Source organism: Rattus norvegicus, chromosome 12 (assembly GCF_021556685.1).
Source record: "Rattus norvegicus strain SHRSP/BbbUtx chromosome 12, alternate assembly SHRSP_T2T, whole genome shotgun sequence".
Classification (NCBI taxonomy): domain Eukaryota; kingdom Metazoa; phylum Chordata; class Mammalia; order Rodentia; family Muridae; genus Rattus; species Rattus norvegicus.
In genome coordinates this window covers 40,354,342-40,371,084 of record NC_141545.1, presented here as the reverse complement: position 1 = coordinate 40,371,084, position 16,743 = coordinate 40,354,342, and the positions used below count along the sequence as shown (strand labels likewise).

The 16,743-nt window shown below is 47.2% G+C and overlaps 1 protein-coding gene across 4 annotated transcripts in view; it reads left to right on the top strand.

Annotated features, from left to right (window-relative positions):
* Nucleotides 1-16,743, top strand: part of Cfap251 (cilia and flagella associated protein 251) — a 72,851-nt gene that overhangs the window by 9,285 nt on the left and 46,823 nt on the right. For 2 of the 4 annotated variants that reach the window (NM_001431746.1, XM_087578458.1), the window contains 5 exon segments: nucleotides 203-340; nucleotides 2,204-2,313; nucleotides 10,796-10,907; nucleotides 11,154-11,234; nucleotides 15,557-15,634. In NM_001431746.1, the coding sequence (NP_001418675.1) occupies nucleotides 203-340; nucleotides 2,204-2,313; nucleotides 10,796-10,907; nucleotides 11,154-11,234; nucleotides 15,557-15,634 (519 nt within the window). 4 annotated transcript variants of the gene reach the window in all.

The window sequence follows — 16,743 nt, the reverse complement described above, 5'->3', positions numbered from 1 at the left end:
CCTTTAGCTATGTAGCGAGTTTACAGCCAACCTGGGTGACATGCGACCCTGTTTGAAACGGAAGGGGCTCTCTCCCACCCCCACCCCCACCCCAGACTGTCAGAATGGTTCTCCTCTGGGGGCAGGCAGGGTGGGGCTCGCAGGAGTCACAGCTCTGGCCTCAGCAAGACGCTGGCTCCCTGTGTCTGTCTTTATCCTGCAGTCCTTGACTTGGTCCTTTGGCTGGAACAGTTCTCTCCCTGTGTACTACATGCGGGAAGACAGGAGAATCCTTCTCTACGTCTGCGGCCACACCGCCGTCATCTACAACGTCTTCAAGAACAGCCAGTACCATCTCCAGGTAAGCAGGTCTTGTCTCCCGGTGAGCAAAGCATGACTTTGTTTGCTTTGTTTGTTTGAGACAGGGACTAAGATACGGAACTCAGACTAGCCCTGGGCCCTCAAACTTTTGGCTTCAGCCTCTGAGGTGGTGGGGCAGGCAACGTGCCACCGTGCCGGGCTGGAAAAAGACACCTGTAACTTGCGTGTAGACTTTGCCTTGGATCCCAGGTTGGCTTCTGGGCCTCACTGTCGTACTGGCTGGTGCTTCTTTTTCCAGCAAATTCTCCCTTTGGAGTCACAGGTTAGGAGCAGTGAGGTGGCCCAGCCTGCAAACACCAAGCTCAGCAACCTGGGTTTGAGTCCCCAGGACCCATGTTGTGGAAGAAAAGAAGGAATTCCTGGAGGTGGTCCTCTGACCTACACCATGCACTGTGGCAGGGGAGTGGCTAGTGTGTGTATTGCCCATGACTCTATCTTCACATGCACACACTCACGCACGCACACGGGCACGCACGCACATAATCACACACAGAAAGAGAGGGGGGAGATACACAAATGAATGTAATAAGTAAAAAAATAGAAGAAGCATGTCTTCTATGAGTCTAATCAATACCCATTGGGAAACAGTAGTTGATACAAATTTTTTTTAAAGATTTATTTTTTATTTATTTATTTTTTATTTATTTATTTTTTATTTATTCTATGCATATAAGTAACTTCAGACACACCAGAAGAGGGCATCAGATCCATTACAGATGGTTGTGAGCCACCATGTGGTTGCTGGGATTTGAACTCAGGTCCTCCGGAAGAGCTTTCAGTGCTCTTAACCGCTGAGCCATCTCTCCAGCCCCCACTAATTTTTTTTTTAAAGATTTTATTTATTTTATGTATGGAAGTTACAGGAACTGCAGAGGAAGCTTGCAGGGGGGCGGGCAGGCACACAATTCAGATGGCTGCAGCGGAACCCACAAGAGCCCAGCCATGCCAGTTCACAACGAGGACTGACCTCGGCCATCTGTTCAGAACTGCATCCCAGCCACTGCTGGTTTCGGGTCGGTCTGGCGGTGAACGTTAATCTAGCCCCATCCTCACGGGATTCCCAGACCGTGATATAAAGAGGCACAGAGGGAGGGAGCTTAAGAGATGAGCAGAGAAGGGGCTGGAAGGTGAAGGGAAGTTACGCTAAGGACGTCGCTGCGAGAGATCGGCTGAGCAGGGGCAGAAAACGACCTAATTTCCGCTGAGACCTGAAAAATGAGAAAATTAGTCAACAGGACAGTCTTAGGAAGAACCTTCCAGACAGAAACCTTGTGTGTGAGGGCCAGAGGAGAGGCCAGGAAAGAGTAAGATGGCTGCGGGTTACTACGGAGGGAGAGAAGGAAAAATGTGCAGTATGTCCTACGAGAACGCGCTCATCTGAGTATGTTTCTGGAAGATTCCTCTGTTGTTTGAAGAAATGCCTGGGTCAGAGACCACTGAGCCGCAGAACTGTTCAGCGAAGGCGACCAGTGTTTGCAGAGGACAAGGTCAGCAGGGAGGCCAGAGGTTTGGGTCGGGTACTTACCTCCTTCTCTAGTGAGGACCATGGCTGCTTCAGGTTTGCAGAGGAAGAGAAAGCTTGAGGCCAGAGGTTTGGGTCGGGTACTTACCTCCTTCTCTAGTGAGGACCATGGCTGCTTCAGGTTTGCGGAGGAAGAGAAAGCTTGGGAAACCACGGCCCAACCCTCCCACCCCAACAGGAGATGAAGAACCTCTGTGTGGGCCTGTGGAAGCCGCTTTCCAGACAGGCAGGCCTTAGAAGGAGCTCAGGGATGTGTGGACCCAGCCCTTGCGGAGGTCCCCATCTTTATCCGTCCTAAGCAGGTGCTCTTCACTTCCACAGGGCCACCCTAACATCATCTCGTGCTTCTGCGTCAGCGAAGACAGGCGATGGATTGCCACAGCCGACGAAGGACCAGACTGCCTCATAATTATATGGGACGCCTTCACGGGGTAGGTGGGCGCCGTGTGTGCGAACCCTTCTCACTGCGATTTCTGTAGAGGATCCACTGCTGTGGCCAAGAAAGGGCTAAATAATGTTGTTGCCGAGAAACCTGGTTTGTTGGTGACCCAGAGTGGACTGAGGGACTGACACAGTAACCCAGCTCACCGAAGTCTGGAGCACATGCTGGACATCAAATGTGTCACAACAGGAACCTGAGTTTTGCATCAGGTGTTCACTGAAGTCCCCTTTTCTTTTGAGACAGGGTCCCCTGCAGCCTCCCCCTGTAACCAATGCCCCTTTCATAGTCCACCGGAATCCCGTCGCTCTGCCTGTGTGTGCGCACAGTTATATAGTTAACCAACTAATTTGTGTGTGTGTGTGTGTGTGTGTGTGTGTGTATGAGTGTAGGTGAGTGTGCGTATATGTGTGTATGTGAGCATATGTGAAGGGTTTATGCGAGTGTGTGTGTGTGTGTGTGTGTGTGTGTGTGTGAGCATGTGTATGTGAGCATGTGTATGTGTGTGAGTGTCTGCCTGTGTGCTGCACCATGCCTGCATGTGAAGGTTAGAGGATACCTTGCAGAGAATGTTCTCTTCGTCTATCCAGCATCAAGCTCAGGTAGTCAGGCTTGGTGGCAGCACCTCTACTCACTGAGCCCTCTCGCCTTCCCCAAAGACTATTTTTTTGTCTTTTTTTTTTTTTTTTTTTTTTTTTGGTTCTTTTTTTTGGAGCTGGGGACCGAACCCAGGGCCTTGCGCTTCCTAGGCAAGCGCTCTACCATTGAGCTAAATCCCCAACCCCTTCAAAGACTATTTTTTAAATAACATTACCTTTTTAGGTTTTGAGTAGACATGAATTTGGGGATCCTATTCAACCCATTATTGCCACCTCTGGGGACTGCTGTGAGGGTCAGTGGAACCTGGATCAGACATAGAAGCAGAGAGGGGCTCTAGAATCTGACAGGACGGAAGGCCCAGGTCTTGGGGATGGAGGTTAACTATTGAGTCACGATGAATAAGTCTGTTAAACGGGACTTCTGTTTAATATCCCGGAGTGGGGCACGCAGGACTGCTGTCCATTAGCCGAGCAGTGACCCCCGTAGGTCCTGTTAACCCTTTCCCCGGTCCTCGCCTGACCTGACTCTTAATAACATTCAGTTATTATGAGAATGTGAGTTATATTAACTGCGCCTCCCAACATTGCTCTCTGTAGTCTCTGCTCAGTTTCCCATTCCCTGGGCATCCCATATATAGCGACAGTGGCCGTAGGCTGCCATGTTGTTCTCTGGACAAGAGACAGCATTTCCCCTCAAGAGACGGGTACACCACAACCCTGCCCACACTTCCTCCGAGCGGGGAAGCTGCAGTATTCCCAGGCACCTCCTGCTAAGATGGCGAGAAGTCCTGTGGCATCTCCCTCACTTCTGTGTTCATGGCCTCTGCTGCCCCCACATGTCCGACTGCTCCCGCCAGCCCCCAGGCGACTCCTCAGCTTCATCCTTTGACTAATCACCCGTTGGAATGACCTCATTATTTTTTTCTGAGGGTCTCACCCTGTAGACCAGACTGGACCCGAACTGACAGAGATCTGCCTCCTGCTGACTCCCAGGGGCTGAGAATACAAACCCCACATGATTCTAATTTTTACTCTGGTTTTAAAAAAAGACAACGTGGGGCTGGAGAGATGGCTCAGTGGTTAGAGCACTGACTGCTCTTCCAGAGGTCCTGAGTTCAAATCCCAGCAACAACATGGTGGCTCACAACCATCTATAATCAGGTCTGGTGCCCTCTTCTGGCCTGCAGGCATACATGTAGGCAGAAAGCTATATAAATAAATAAATAAATAAATAAATAAATAAATAAATGTTTAAAAAAATAAAATAAAAAAGACAACTTAAAAAAATCACCGTGTTAACAATTTTATTTAATCTTTTTACATATAGTTATTTGCATGTGTGTGCACATGCCACAACATACGTGTGGGGTTTGTAGATACTAATGGGGCTCAGTTCTCCCCATCTATGTGGGTTCTGAGAGCGTTAAGCGGTACCTACTCGCACAGCGTTATCATGAGCCGTATTTATTTTTATTATTTTGGGTTGTTTTGAGACAGGGTTTGCTCTAGAATCCAGCCTGTCCTTGAGTATTGGGGTCACAAGTGTGCACTGCCACTGCCCAGCTAGCCTTGTTTTGGTTTTTGAAAAGATTTATTTAGAGGCTTGAGCAATGGGTCAGTGGGAAAGAACACAGGCTCCCTCTTCTAGAGAACTCAGGTTCAATCCTCACCACCCACGGGGTAGCTCATGACCTTCTATAATTCCAATCCCAGGGAATCTCATGCTCTCATCTGGCCTCTGGGGGCACCGCATACATGTCATGCATAGACATATATGCAGGCAAAACACCATACAGAAACAAATAAATAATTAAATACTTAATTTTATTTTATGTGAGTGGGAACTCAGAACAGGGCATGGGATCCCTAGGATTGGAGTTATAGAATGTTGTGAGCCACCATATGGTTGCTGGGAATTGAACTCAGGCCCTTTGGAAGAGCAGCCGGTGCTCTAACCACTGAGCCACCTCTTCAGCTCCCACTTTAGTCTTTTTATGGCTGCACAGTGTTCTATTACATGGATAAAAACTATGCTTTGTTCATTCATGTTGCTTTGTGAAGCTTCATTTTAACATTGGTTATACCTTGTAAAAATTAATTTCAAAGTATATTTTAAAAATTTGAAAAGCAGGGGCTGGAGAGATGGCTCGGCGGTTAAGAGCCCCGACTGCTCTTCCAAAGGTCCTGAGTTCAAATCCCAGCAACCACATGGTGGCTCACAACCATCTGTAATGAGATCTGATGCCCTCTTCTGGCACATCTGAGGACAGCTACAGTGTAATAAATAAATCTTTAAAAAAAATTTAAAAACCATACTATGTTATGTATAGTAATACAGTCTACATATTAAATAACACTGTGATTTGGTTTTCAACTGACTCAGGGGAAAAAAATCACTTTTCCTATATGGGCCAATGTAATCCTTTATATGCAGATGCTGTAATGTGTTTTTTTTTTAAGGATTTATTTGTTTTATGTCTGTGAGTTCACTGTCACTGTGTTCAGACACACCAGAAGAGGGCATCAGATCCCATTACAGATGGTTGTGAGCCACCATGTGGTTGCTGGGATTTGAACTCAGGACCTCTGGAAGAGCAGTCAGTGCTCTTAACCACTGAGCCATCCCTCTAGCCCCTGTAACGTATTCTTGTATGTATGTAAACAGGTAATTTTTTTTTCTCATCTCTGTACGTCATTGTTTAATGTTTCGTTTGTTTGCTTGTTTGTTCTGTGCTGGTTTATGAATTCAACTGACTGTGTATAGAAGAATCCAGAACCAAGTTTACATTCCAGAAGAATCATTACTCACTACTCCTTTGAGGTAGTGAGTGTGAATGTTGGGTTTTCTCTCTTTTTTAGCGTTTTATTTAATTGATTGATGGATGGATAGATGGATGGATTGATTGACTTACTGTGTGTGTGCATAGGTGATTGGTCCGAATGTATGTCTGGGCACCACATGCATGCAATACCTGAGACGACCAGAAGAGGGCGCCAGATCCCCTGGAGTTACAGCCGGTAGCGAGCTGCCACGTGGGTGCTGGCAACCAAACCCAGGTCCTCTCCAAGAGCAACGTGTGCTTTCAACCGCTGTGTCATCTTGCCAGCCCCGGGCTTTCTTTCAAATTCCATTGACCATCAGCCCGACAGGAATGAAACATGACCAGTGGCTGAAGACATTTGTCAAAATTTTAATGAAACAAACTAAGTGAATTATTGAAGCTGAAAATTGAAGCCTGCGTCCACCGGCCATCACCGCCAGGGCCATCACTGCCAGTTACAGTGCTTTCCCCAGTGATAATCAGGTCTGGTGTACTTCCTTCTAAAACATCTGTTACTGATTTGAACACACACAGAGGGCCTTCAGCGTGTGGCTTTTCTGCGCGCTATTTGGTTCAGACATTTGCCAAGCATAAATCTGCCTATGTAGCTCTCCTCTGGAGGCTGCTGTTGACCCATCAGCCCGGGTTACAGGGAACAACAAATGCTGCACCAGAGCCAGGATGAATTTTTCCTCAGAAAGGGAACTGTCCCCACTTTCATGCCGAGGTCCCTGTGGGCTGTGTGGTGCCCCACATTCTCTTGCCATGCAGTCCGCCTGTCCCCGCTCCAGAGACTGTGAAAGGTCCTCTGTGTGTCACAGCAGTGTCAGTTGGCCGGAATAAGTCCGTTTCAGCTGAAGGACACTGGGCCTCTGTCATTTGAGAGGCTTCGGCTAACTAGAATGTAGCCCCAAACCCTCACTTGCTCGACAGCCCTGCATCGCTGGGATGGCAGCACACAGAGAGAGTGGATCTCAGCCCCAGAGAGGAATGGAACATCTAACTTGACCCTGAGGGGGACTCATGAAGAAGGCGTGCACAAAAGTCTATCACCAGAAGGGGGGTCTTCAGCTACGCCACCTCTCGGAATCCTCTGTGGACAATTGCTTTCATGGCTAGACCCAAGATGCACAGAGTGGTGCTCTGTTTGACATGGGCTCCCCGACAGAGTGTAGCTGTGTAGCCCGGCTTGGTACTTGCTATGCTCTTCAGGATAGCTCTCCTTAGAGCTTATGGTCCATAAGATACTATTCAGAGGTTGTTCTGGTTTTAGTGACAAAACAAACAAACAAACAAACAAACAAACAAACAGAAAACAAACCATTTTCCTGAACGTTTTATTCAGTTTAAAAATATCTTATTCAGCGCTAGCAATGGAGTGCAATGATAGAGCACTTACTGCGCATGTGCGAGACTCCACGCTGGCCCGCAACTATGGCAGCCACTAGGAGAGCGAAAGATTGGCTGGATGTGGTGGCAGACATCAGTGACCTCAGCAGCTGAAGGCTGAGACAGGAGGGTCGCGAGTGTTAGGCTAGTCTGGGCCTCACAGTGAATTCCAGGTCACCCTAGACTGTCTAGGAGGCCACTGTCTCAAATAAATTTTTCTTTTTTACAAATGTAGCATATTTCTGCAGTCACATTTGATGAGGCTTTGATTGATGTACGGTTGCACGAATCTGGCTATTAACCTTTAAAAAAAAAACTGTAACCTGGGGGTAGAAATGTAATATATCCAGTTTTATGTTTAAGTTTTTTTGGGAGGGTGTGGTCTAATTAAGAAACAAATTTCTCACCAATACTTAGTAATTCCCATAAATTCAATAAATGAATCCATAAATATGGTAAACCTTAAGCTTTAAGTATTTTTAACACCGTTTATAAAGCTAAAGTGATTTCTATTGAAAATTGGAAGTCTAAATCAGCCGCACATTTTAAATTAGAACCACAAATCTAATCTGCCAGAGACCCGGATACGTAAAATTCTTTTAAACTTTATCTAGCCCTACAATTACAAGCAAGCTTTTTGGGATCGTGCACATGTTAATCCTACAGGCCTGACGGACTTGTCTGTGCCATCCCAGCGATGCAGGGCTCCCATGCAAGTGAAGGTTTGGGGCTGCACTTTAGTTAGCCCTAGTAGCCTCTCAAGTGACAGAGACCCAGTGTCCCTCAGCTGGAACAGACTTACTCCAGCCAACTGACACTGCTCTGACACACAGAGGACCTTTCACAGTCTGTAATGGGGGCAGGCTCCATAGCAAGAAAATGTGGGGCGCCACACAGACCACAGTCTCGGTGCCCCTTGACCCCGGCTCCCAGTCCGACTCGGTGACCTCCCAACCCCACATACCTAACTCCTACGGTCCCCTGCATTCAAGGGCTCCCAGTGGTGTTTGCACGTGATCTAGTTGAATTCTGTGTGTGTCAAGGCTTTGAATGAGCTGCACTGTTGGGAAGTCTCGGCACTGACACAGAATAGGCTTGTGAGTGTAAAAACAGGAAACCCAGCCTTCAAACCAGACCCATTATGTATACTTGGGAATTGTTGCAGGCTTTTTTTTTTTTTTTTTTCTTTTTTTCGGAGATGGGGACCGAACCCAGGGCCTTGCGCTTGCTAGGCAAGCGCTCTACCGCTGAGCCAAATCCCCAACCCCCTTGTTGCAGGCTTTTAGGTGTCTGACAGATCGCGCACTCCTGCAGGCAGGAGGAGCCAGTGTCTGCCTTTTTGCGTTTGAATTTTTTTTTAACCTGGTTTGGTCACTTATTCAGATCAAACCTTATTCTTTGGAAAATGTGTTTAATTGTTGGCTGGAGGGATGGCTCAGTGGTTACAAGCCCTGCTCTTCCTGAGGATTCAGGTTCAATTCCCAACACCCTGATGGTGACTCAAGCTGTTTGAACTGTCGATAATTACAGTTCCAGGGGATCCAGTGCCCTCTTCTGGCCTCTAAAGGGTGTCAGGGTCACATGTGATGTACAAACATACATGCAGGCAGAAATTAAAAATTAAAAAAAAATAACTGAAGAAAAATATTGGGCTGGAGAGATGGCTCAGTGGTTAAGAGCACTAACTGCCCTTGCAGAGGCCGTGGGTTCAAATCCCAGCAACCACATGGTGGCTCACAACCATCTGTAATGGGGTCTGATGCCCTCTACTGGTGTGTCTGAAGACAGCGACAGTGTACTTATCTATAAAAAATAAATAAATCTTTATTAATGAAAGAAAAATGTTTTAATCCCCTCTTTATGAACAATTGCTTTTTAAAACATTTATCTGTATAGCATCCTCTTACTGGGGAGGCACATATGTGCCACACGAGTCACGTGTTGAGGTCAGAGGACAATTGTGGGAGTCAGGTCTCTCTCTCCACCATAGGAGTCCCTGCGATCAAACTTGGCTCATCAGATTTGGGAGGCAGAGCATCGTGGCCAGAAGTCAGAGTAGGCTCACCTCAGCAAAGCAGTCACCTCACACAGGCCAGAAAGCTCACAGGATGGGGCTGAGGCAAGCTATCTCTCCAGGACCATGACCCCAGAGACTCTTTCCTTAAGCAAAGCTACACTTCCTAGTGTCCCCTACCCACATATGTGTGTGCATGTATGAGTATATGTGCACATGTGTGCACATGTATGTGACTTCAGGAAGCCATCTTCTACTCTCCGCTACCTTATTCACTGAAACAGGGACTGTCATTTGAACCCAGAGTTTGCTAATGTGACTAGTCTAGCTCGCCAGCCTGCTCTAGAGATCCCTGTCTCCTTTCCAGGCACGAGATTAACAGGGGTCCAGATACACCCACCCAGCATTAACATGCATGTTCAGGGGATCCAAACTCTGGTCTTCCTGCTTTAACCCCTGAGGCGTTCATCCCCCCACATTCTAGTTTGTAGCGCCACCCAGTTATGATGTCACGCTATGACTGGATCCAGGAATTAATCCATCGGTAAGCTTAAAAGCCTCCAGAATTCAATCGCTTCCCCCAAATCCATCAGCAGCTCATAACCAGGCCTTAGAGGACACTGTGGGTTCCAACCTCACAGTATCCTTCACATCTGGCTAAGTGCCCCGCACAGAGTCAGCCCCAGGGACAAACGAAGGAGCTACCAGAGTGCTCTCAAAGAGAGTACACAGCGCAGCCATCCTCCCGTTCCGAGTTAGGCTCGCCCGCTGTCATTGAGATACAGTTTGCAAAATGGCGTAAAACTGGACGTGCGAAGGTTGGCACTAATACAGTGTCGTATGACCATTGCCTTTACCTTGTTCCAAAACCGTTTAATCATCCCCAGGGAGCAGCGCTTCCTCCCGCCCCCACCCCTGAACGCCCACCCCCCGCCCTCGACCCGTCACCAGTCTGTTCTCTGCTCACAGAGTGTGCATTTGCGGTCTGTGGGCCCACATATGTGAGCTTTTGTGTCTGCCACGTTCTCAGGGTGTGTCTGTGCTGTGGCATGTGTCACAGCGTCTCTTTGTGGAAGAATGAATAATAATGACGTTTTGCTCATGTGTTATTGATGAACAAGAATGGATTCAGCCATGCCTTCTAGCTCATAGCTGTAACCCCAGCACTCAGGCAGATCCCAATGTTGAGGCCAGCCTGGGCTACCAGAGCAAGACTCTGTCTAAGAAAAGGGTACGGGTGTGTGTGTGTGTGTGTGTGTGTGTGTGTGTGTGTGTGTGTGTGTGTTTGCGGCAGTTGGAGAGATGGCTTAGCTATTCTTGCTGAGTTCAGTTATGAGTGTCTATGTCTGGCCGCCCACCTGCTCGTAACTCTGGCTTCATGGGACCCAGTGCCCTCTTGCGGTCTCCAAAGGTCGCCCATATGCATATCTGTGCACACGTACCTTTAAAATAAGATAGTTTAAGAAGAGTATGTGACTTGGATACAAATGTTAGTGAGATATTTATGTCATTTACAGTGAGATATTTATCTCCTTTGCACAGAGAGATCGTACTTTGTAATGTTTTGGCAAGGTCTGGCTGCGTTCAGCCTCTCTGGGAAGCCAGGTATTTCCCCCACAAGGGCCGCCCCTCTCTGTCCCATTTTTTCAGAATCCCTGTGCACACCATATTTGACAGCTGTCCAGAAGGTAATGGCATAAGGTCAATAGCCATCACCCGTGACTCCAAGTTTCTGGCCACCATCTCAGATGCTGAAAACCAGGTAAAGGGTCCTTCGGGTAGGTCTCTTTGAGCTGGCCAACACGCCAGATGTCTTGGCGGCCACCTCTGTACAGGGCTGCCTGGCGAGTGTGTTCTCGGATGAGCAGACATCACAGGGTAGGGTTGGGCCCCATGCTTAGGGCTTGACTCTGGGCCTTCGCTTCCTTACCCGAGGCCTCAGGGTTTCCACGGGCTTCTCCCGCACCCCAGGGACCTCTTATGTCCCTTCTTGGGTTCTTTCTTGCAGAAAGTGTGCATCTGGAAGTGGACTTTGGCAGTGGAGACGCCCACATGCATGCTCGAGCTTCCCAAAGAGTATGGTTTCCAGGTAAGCTGTGTTTGGGCCCGTGAACACCACCCGTGCTCACTCCGAGGCTGCCCCGCGTGGGTTCACTGTTCTGGTGGGGTTTTGCCGTCGTACAGAAGAGTTTTCATCTTACCCTTCCTAATGGCAGCTAATGTGTTTGACGCACTTGCTCCGTCCTAGATTCCACTCAATTCTTTACTTAGCTCCCATAATCCACACAAACATGCAGGGGTAGAGTTATTAATATCTGTGGACCACTGCTATTAATTATTAAGTAATCTCTCCAAAGTCACCCTGCCAGCAGCAGCGTTTCGTATTCCGGGAGCGTGCTTTCAGCTGCTTCTAACCTTGCCGCGAGCTGGTGAGGTATACGGACACGTTATTGTCAGCCTCTGTGAGGAGGCTTGCCTAAGACATCCCGAATGCTAACATCAGGCCTCTCTGCGCCCCATGTTACTGCTCTCTGCTTCTTGGGTTTTCAGACTCTTAACAGTAAGTAGGGGGTTGGGGATTTAGCTCAGTGGTAGAGCGCTTGCCTAGCAAGCACAAGGCCCTGGGTTCGGTCCCCAGCTCCGAAAAAAAGAAAAAAGAAAAAAAAAAAAAAACAGTAAGTAGATAGAGGATTGGTCTATGCCTGGCGCTCTGATACCGAGTCACAGGGCCGGTGACTCAGAGGGTTGGGTAATTAGACTCGGTTGGACCTAGGTCCTGATGCACTCGGATGCCCATCTCCATGATCCTGCCAATCACTTAGAAAAGTAAAGGCCTCTGCTTAACAAAGTTTGCACTGATCCAACAGCCAGACGTATGCAGCTATTTAGGCTCAGCGCTCGCACACGTGCGTGCGTGCGTGCGTGCATATTTGGGCATGCATGTGTGGAAGCCTCAAAGGTTTATGTCTGGAATTATCTTCTTCCTTACTCACTGGGGCAAGGTCTCTCAATCAAGCCCAGAGCCAACTGATTGAATAGTCTCATTAGCTGTCTTATCTGGGGCTCTCCCATCTCTGCCTCTAGAGTCTGGAATTATAGGAAGACCACAGTGCTCATCCAACGTCTACGTAGGTTCTGGAGATCCCAGCTCCTGTCCTCAGGCCTGCAGCAAGCCCCTTTAACCGCAGAGCCACCTCCCAGGGTGTGCAGGCCAGCTCTCACTAACTTGACTCAAACCTAGACATACCTAGGAACAAGGACTCTCATGGAGGGATTATCTCTGTCACCTCAGCCTCGGATGCAAGGCGTTTATTTTATTTTATTTTATTTTGTTTTAATTGCTAGTTAATATGGAAGGCCTGAGTCCTCTGTGGGCAATGCCATCCTTGGACAGGTGTGCCCGGGCTGCATAAGCAAGCCGTGAAGGACAAACCACTGGACAGCATTCCTCGCTGGTCTCTGTTTCTCGCCCTGTGTCCCTCCTGTGTTTCAGTAACAAGGGACTGTTGTTCCCCGGAAGCCAAACAAAGCCCTTTCCTCTCCCGGTTGCTTTCGGTCAGTATTTTAGCACAGCAACGGAAAACAAGGACATGAGTCCCAGACTTGGCATTTCTGAGACAGGTCCTGGATACATAGCCAGGTGACCTTGAACTCAGCCTTTCCCTCCTGAGTGCAGGGGTCACGGGTGTGCACCACCGCAACTGGCGTCAGGCTTTTTTTTTCGTATTTCAAACTTTGCTGTGCAAAATGCCTTTAGGACTCCCCCCCCTCCCCCCATGCACACACGCTAAGTCTGTAGACCCCTTCTGAACTTTTGTCATCTCTAATTATATTGTTTTCCAACTCCAGAGCACCAGGTGCCTTAATGTTTTTTGTTTCGTTTTTTAATACCATCTTCAGTTCTTTTTTGAGCAGTGTTTTGACATTTCGAGGGCACACATCTTTTCACTTCCTGAGTTAAATTTATCCCTGCATTTTCTTCTTCTTTCTGATGCTTTTAAAAATGGGATCGGGTCCCTAAAATTCTCCTTTTCTGGTTGTTCAAGACCACTGTATAAAAACACAGCTGGATCTGGCCGCTCAGTTTTGTGGCCCGCAACTTGGCCGATCATTTAAATTGATCACAATGAAATGAAATGACAAGTTTGATTTCTAGCTTTTCCAGCCTTGTTTTAAGTCCCCCTCCCCACCCCAGCCACACGTGGCCTGTAAGCTACAGCGTTTGGTACGTCCCACAACAGAGGTCTCTCAGGCTAGACATTTCCACAGAGCCCTTCCGTTTACTCTGGCTGATGGCTGACACCATTGCTCATGGGTTGAGAGGACAGGGGTGGGCCACAGGGGCAGACACAAGCCTGTTCCCAGGCCTCTGACCCTACCATGTTTCTTTCTCTCTCTCTAACCTCCCCACGGACAGCTAGTTCACTAGACCCACGGGTCTCCTCCGTTGTTAACATCGCCTGCAGCCCTCCACTCTGCCAACTTAACCCTGAACTTACAGTACAGGACAGATCCCCACGGCACTTGTCTCTGAAGAGCTCCTATAGCTCTTGCCCTCGTCACATAAAACTTCTAGAGAGTTCAGTAGGTAAAAAGAGTCACCACGCAAACCTGATGGCCTGCGTCCCGACCCCTGGGGCTCGAAGCAGAGGGAGCAATGCTACTTCAGAGCTTGTCCTCTGACCTGCATGAGAGGACCTGCATTCACACACCTAATACGTGATGTCAGAAACTAATTAAAACCTTCTACAAGAGTCCTCACCACCCCTTTCCTTTATTTTGACTCTCTCTGTCTCTCCGTCTTTCCGTCTCTCTGTCTCTCTCTTCTCTCTCTCCTCTCTCTCTCTCTCTCTCTCTCTCTCTCTCTCTCTCTCTCTCTCTCTTTCTCTCTCTGTCTGCCTGTCTCTGTCTCTCTTTCTCTTTTTCAGACAGCTCCTCACCCCAGGGAAGTTTTGGCTACTTTTTTTTTTAACATTTAATTTCAGACTAATTGTTATTGTGTGCACGTGTGTTGGGGGGTCACACGTGTGGGAGGCAGAATGCAGATCTGTGGAGTCAGTTCTCTCATGCACCGGCGAGCATCAGCCATCTTTACCCACTCAGCCATCTTGCCCGCCCGGCTTCTTTCACTCAGGTCACTGTGGTATGGTCACAGATTTTTTTCTAAACTTCTCCCTTTTGACTGGGGGTACTTCAGGTATATTAACGGCCTATTAAGTCACTGTTAATGGGCACTGGGAGTCGGGCAGAAAGAGTTTGCCTCCACCTCATCTTGCGCTAGGCCTCTTGCCACAGGCATCCCGGGCTGTAGTCCCACTCTCTGCACAGCGCAGACCTCCCAGCCCCTAGGAGTTTCTGTCTTGGTTGTTGTTTAGTTTCTACATTTAACGTTTCCCTCACTTGAGCTTCTGGGGAGTTGATGTTTTTGGGAAGGGCGCCAACAGCCCACTCATGCCATTCACTGTCTTGGCAGGAGTCAGACTTCCCCTCCAAAGCCCCCTCATTGGTTCCAAGATCTCTTGTGTCCCTGTCAGCTTCAGAAATGTGCCTTCATTGGCTTTTGTCTGAAAGACCTCGGGATAATGATTAGTGATGGGGTAAGGGCTGTTGTCCAAGGGCAGAGCTCAGCTCCTGTGACAATCTGGGTTCATTGCCCAAGAGAATAAAAATGAATAACGAACTAAGTAGCCAATATAGTTTATTATTATTGCTTTGCTGGTTACAGATGATGAGTTGTAAGAAATAAAATAATGAATACATAATATTATAATAAATAAAACTCATAACACGGACGCATCTCACGCTGTTTACTTTACAGCCAATATTTAAGCACTCTTCTCTTGTTTGCCAGGTTCCAGGCCTTTTGTGTTTTGGATGTATCCCTACTTGTTTTTTTATTAATTTTTTTTAATTTATATGAGTACACTGTCACTGTCTTCAGATACACCAGAAGAGGGCATCAGATCCCATTACAGATGGTTGTGAGCCACCATGTGGTTGCTGGGATTTGAACTCAGGACCTCTGGAAGACCAGTCGGTGCTCTTAACCGCTGAGCCATCTCTCCAGCCCCTTTTTTATTAATTTTTTTATTTATATGACCTACTTGGTTTTGATTTTGTTTTTTTCTTTAATTAAAATTATTATTTAGGGTTAATCAGCGGTAGAGCGCTTGCCTAGCGAGCGCAAGGCCCTGGGTTCGGTCCCCAGCCCCGGAAAAAAAAAAAAGAAAAAAAAATTATTATTTAATTGTAACCCTTTGCTGAAGTGGTGAGAAACAGGTTCGTTTTTTGTTTATGTTTAGTTTGGTTTGTTTCTTGTTTTTTGTTTTTTCTTTTGCTTTTAGTTTTGCTTTGCTCTTTTGTTTTTTGTTTGTTTGTCTTTAAAATACGCTTTCACGCCTTATGCTTCAGGAACACCTCATCTTCAACCCAGTCAACAACAAAGAGCTGGTGAGCAATAGCAAGACGCAGGCCGTCTACTATTCCTGGGTAAGTCGAGGCAGAAGGGGGCAGAGCCTGTACTGAGTTTCTGAATACAGACTTTCTGTGGTAGAGTAACATTGTATCTCTTTAGGACACAACGAGCATATAGTTAAACATTTTCATTGAATTATGCTATTTATCTTCGTCTTATTGGAAATTAGCATATCGAATTAGAGGCAGATAATTAAGCCTCATTTAATTTTTTTTTTGAGTCAATGAGGCAAATATTTATTTGTCTACATTTAGTAGGTCTAAAGGTGGGGTTGGGTTTGTTTTGGTTTTGTGGGGTTTTTTTTGTTTTTTGTTTTTTGTTTTTTTTGATGCTTGGACTCTATTTCAAATTTCAGAAAGAAATTTTTTAAAAGTAGAAAATAGTTTATTTGTTATTTGACAATTTTATACGTGCAAACCATGCACCCCCACCTTCCTCTCCTCCTCCCCTCAAGGACCCCCAACTCTTCCCTCCCACTTCCTTCATGAACCACCAACTTCTTTTTTTTTTTTTTTCTTTTTTTTCGGAGCTGGGGACCGAACCCAGGGCCTTGCGCTTGCTAGGCAAGCGCTCTACCACTGAGCTAAATCCCCAACCCCCAACTTCTTTATCTACCCCCCTACAGCATCCCTCCTTCCCATTTCATGTCCTTTATTTATTCTGTCTGTTTGTCTGTCTGTCTTGTCTGTCTATTTTTAGTTTGGGGTTTTGTGTTTGTTTGTTTGTTTGTTTGTTTGTTTGTTTTTGAGAGCCAGTAGCCCTGGCTGTCCTGGAACTCACTCTGCAGACCAGGCTGGCCTCGAACTCGCAGAGATCCGCCTGCCTCTGCCTCCAGAGTGCTGGGGTTAGAGGTGTGCACCACAGCAAGCGTCTTTCCTTTTGTTTGTTTACTTATTTGTGTATGTAACTAACTCACTAAAATCCAGTCAGTGCTGCCTGTTGGAACACTGGTTGTCAGAGGCTGAGCAGAGCAGGACCAGAGTGGCTGAAGGTTGCCCTGGCTCGGTGGGGATGGCTTACTGTACAGCACTGTGGACACCTATCTCGTGGTTAATGGCTGATTTTATGTTAATTGAAATATCTTTTTTTGAAAAAACAAAACAAAACAAAACCAAAGACTTGT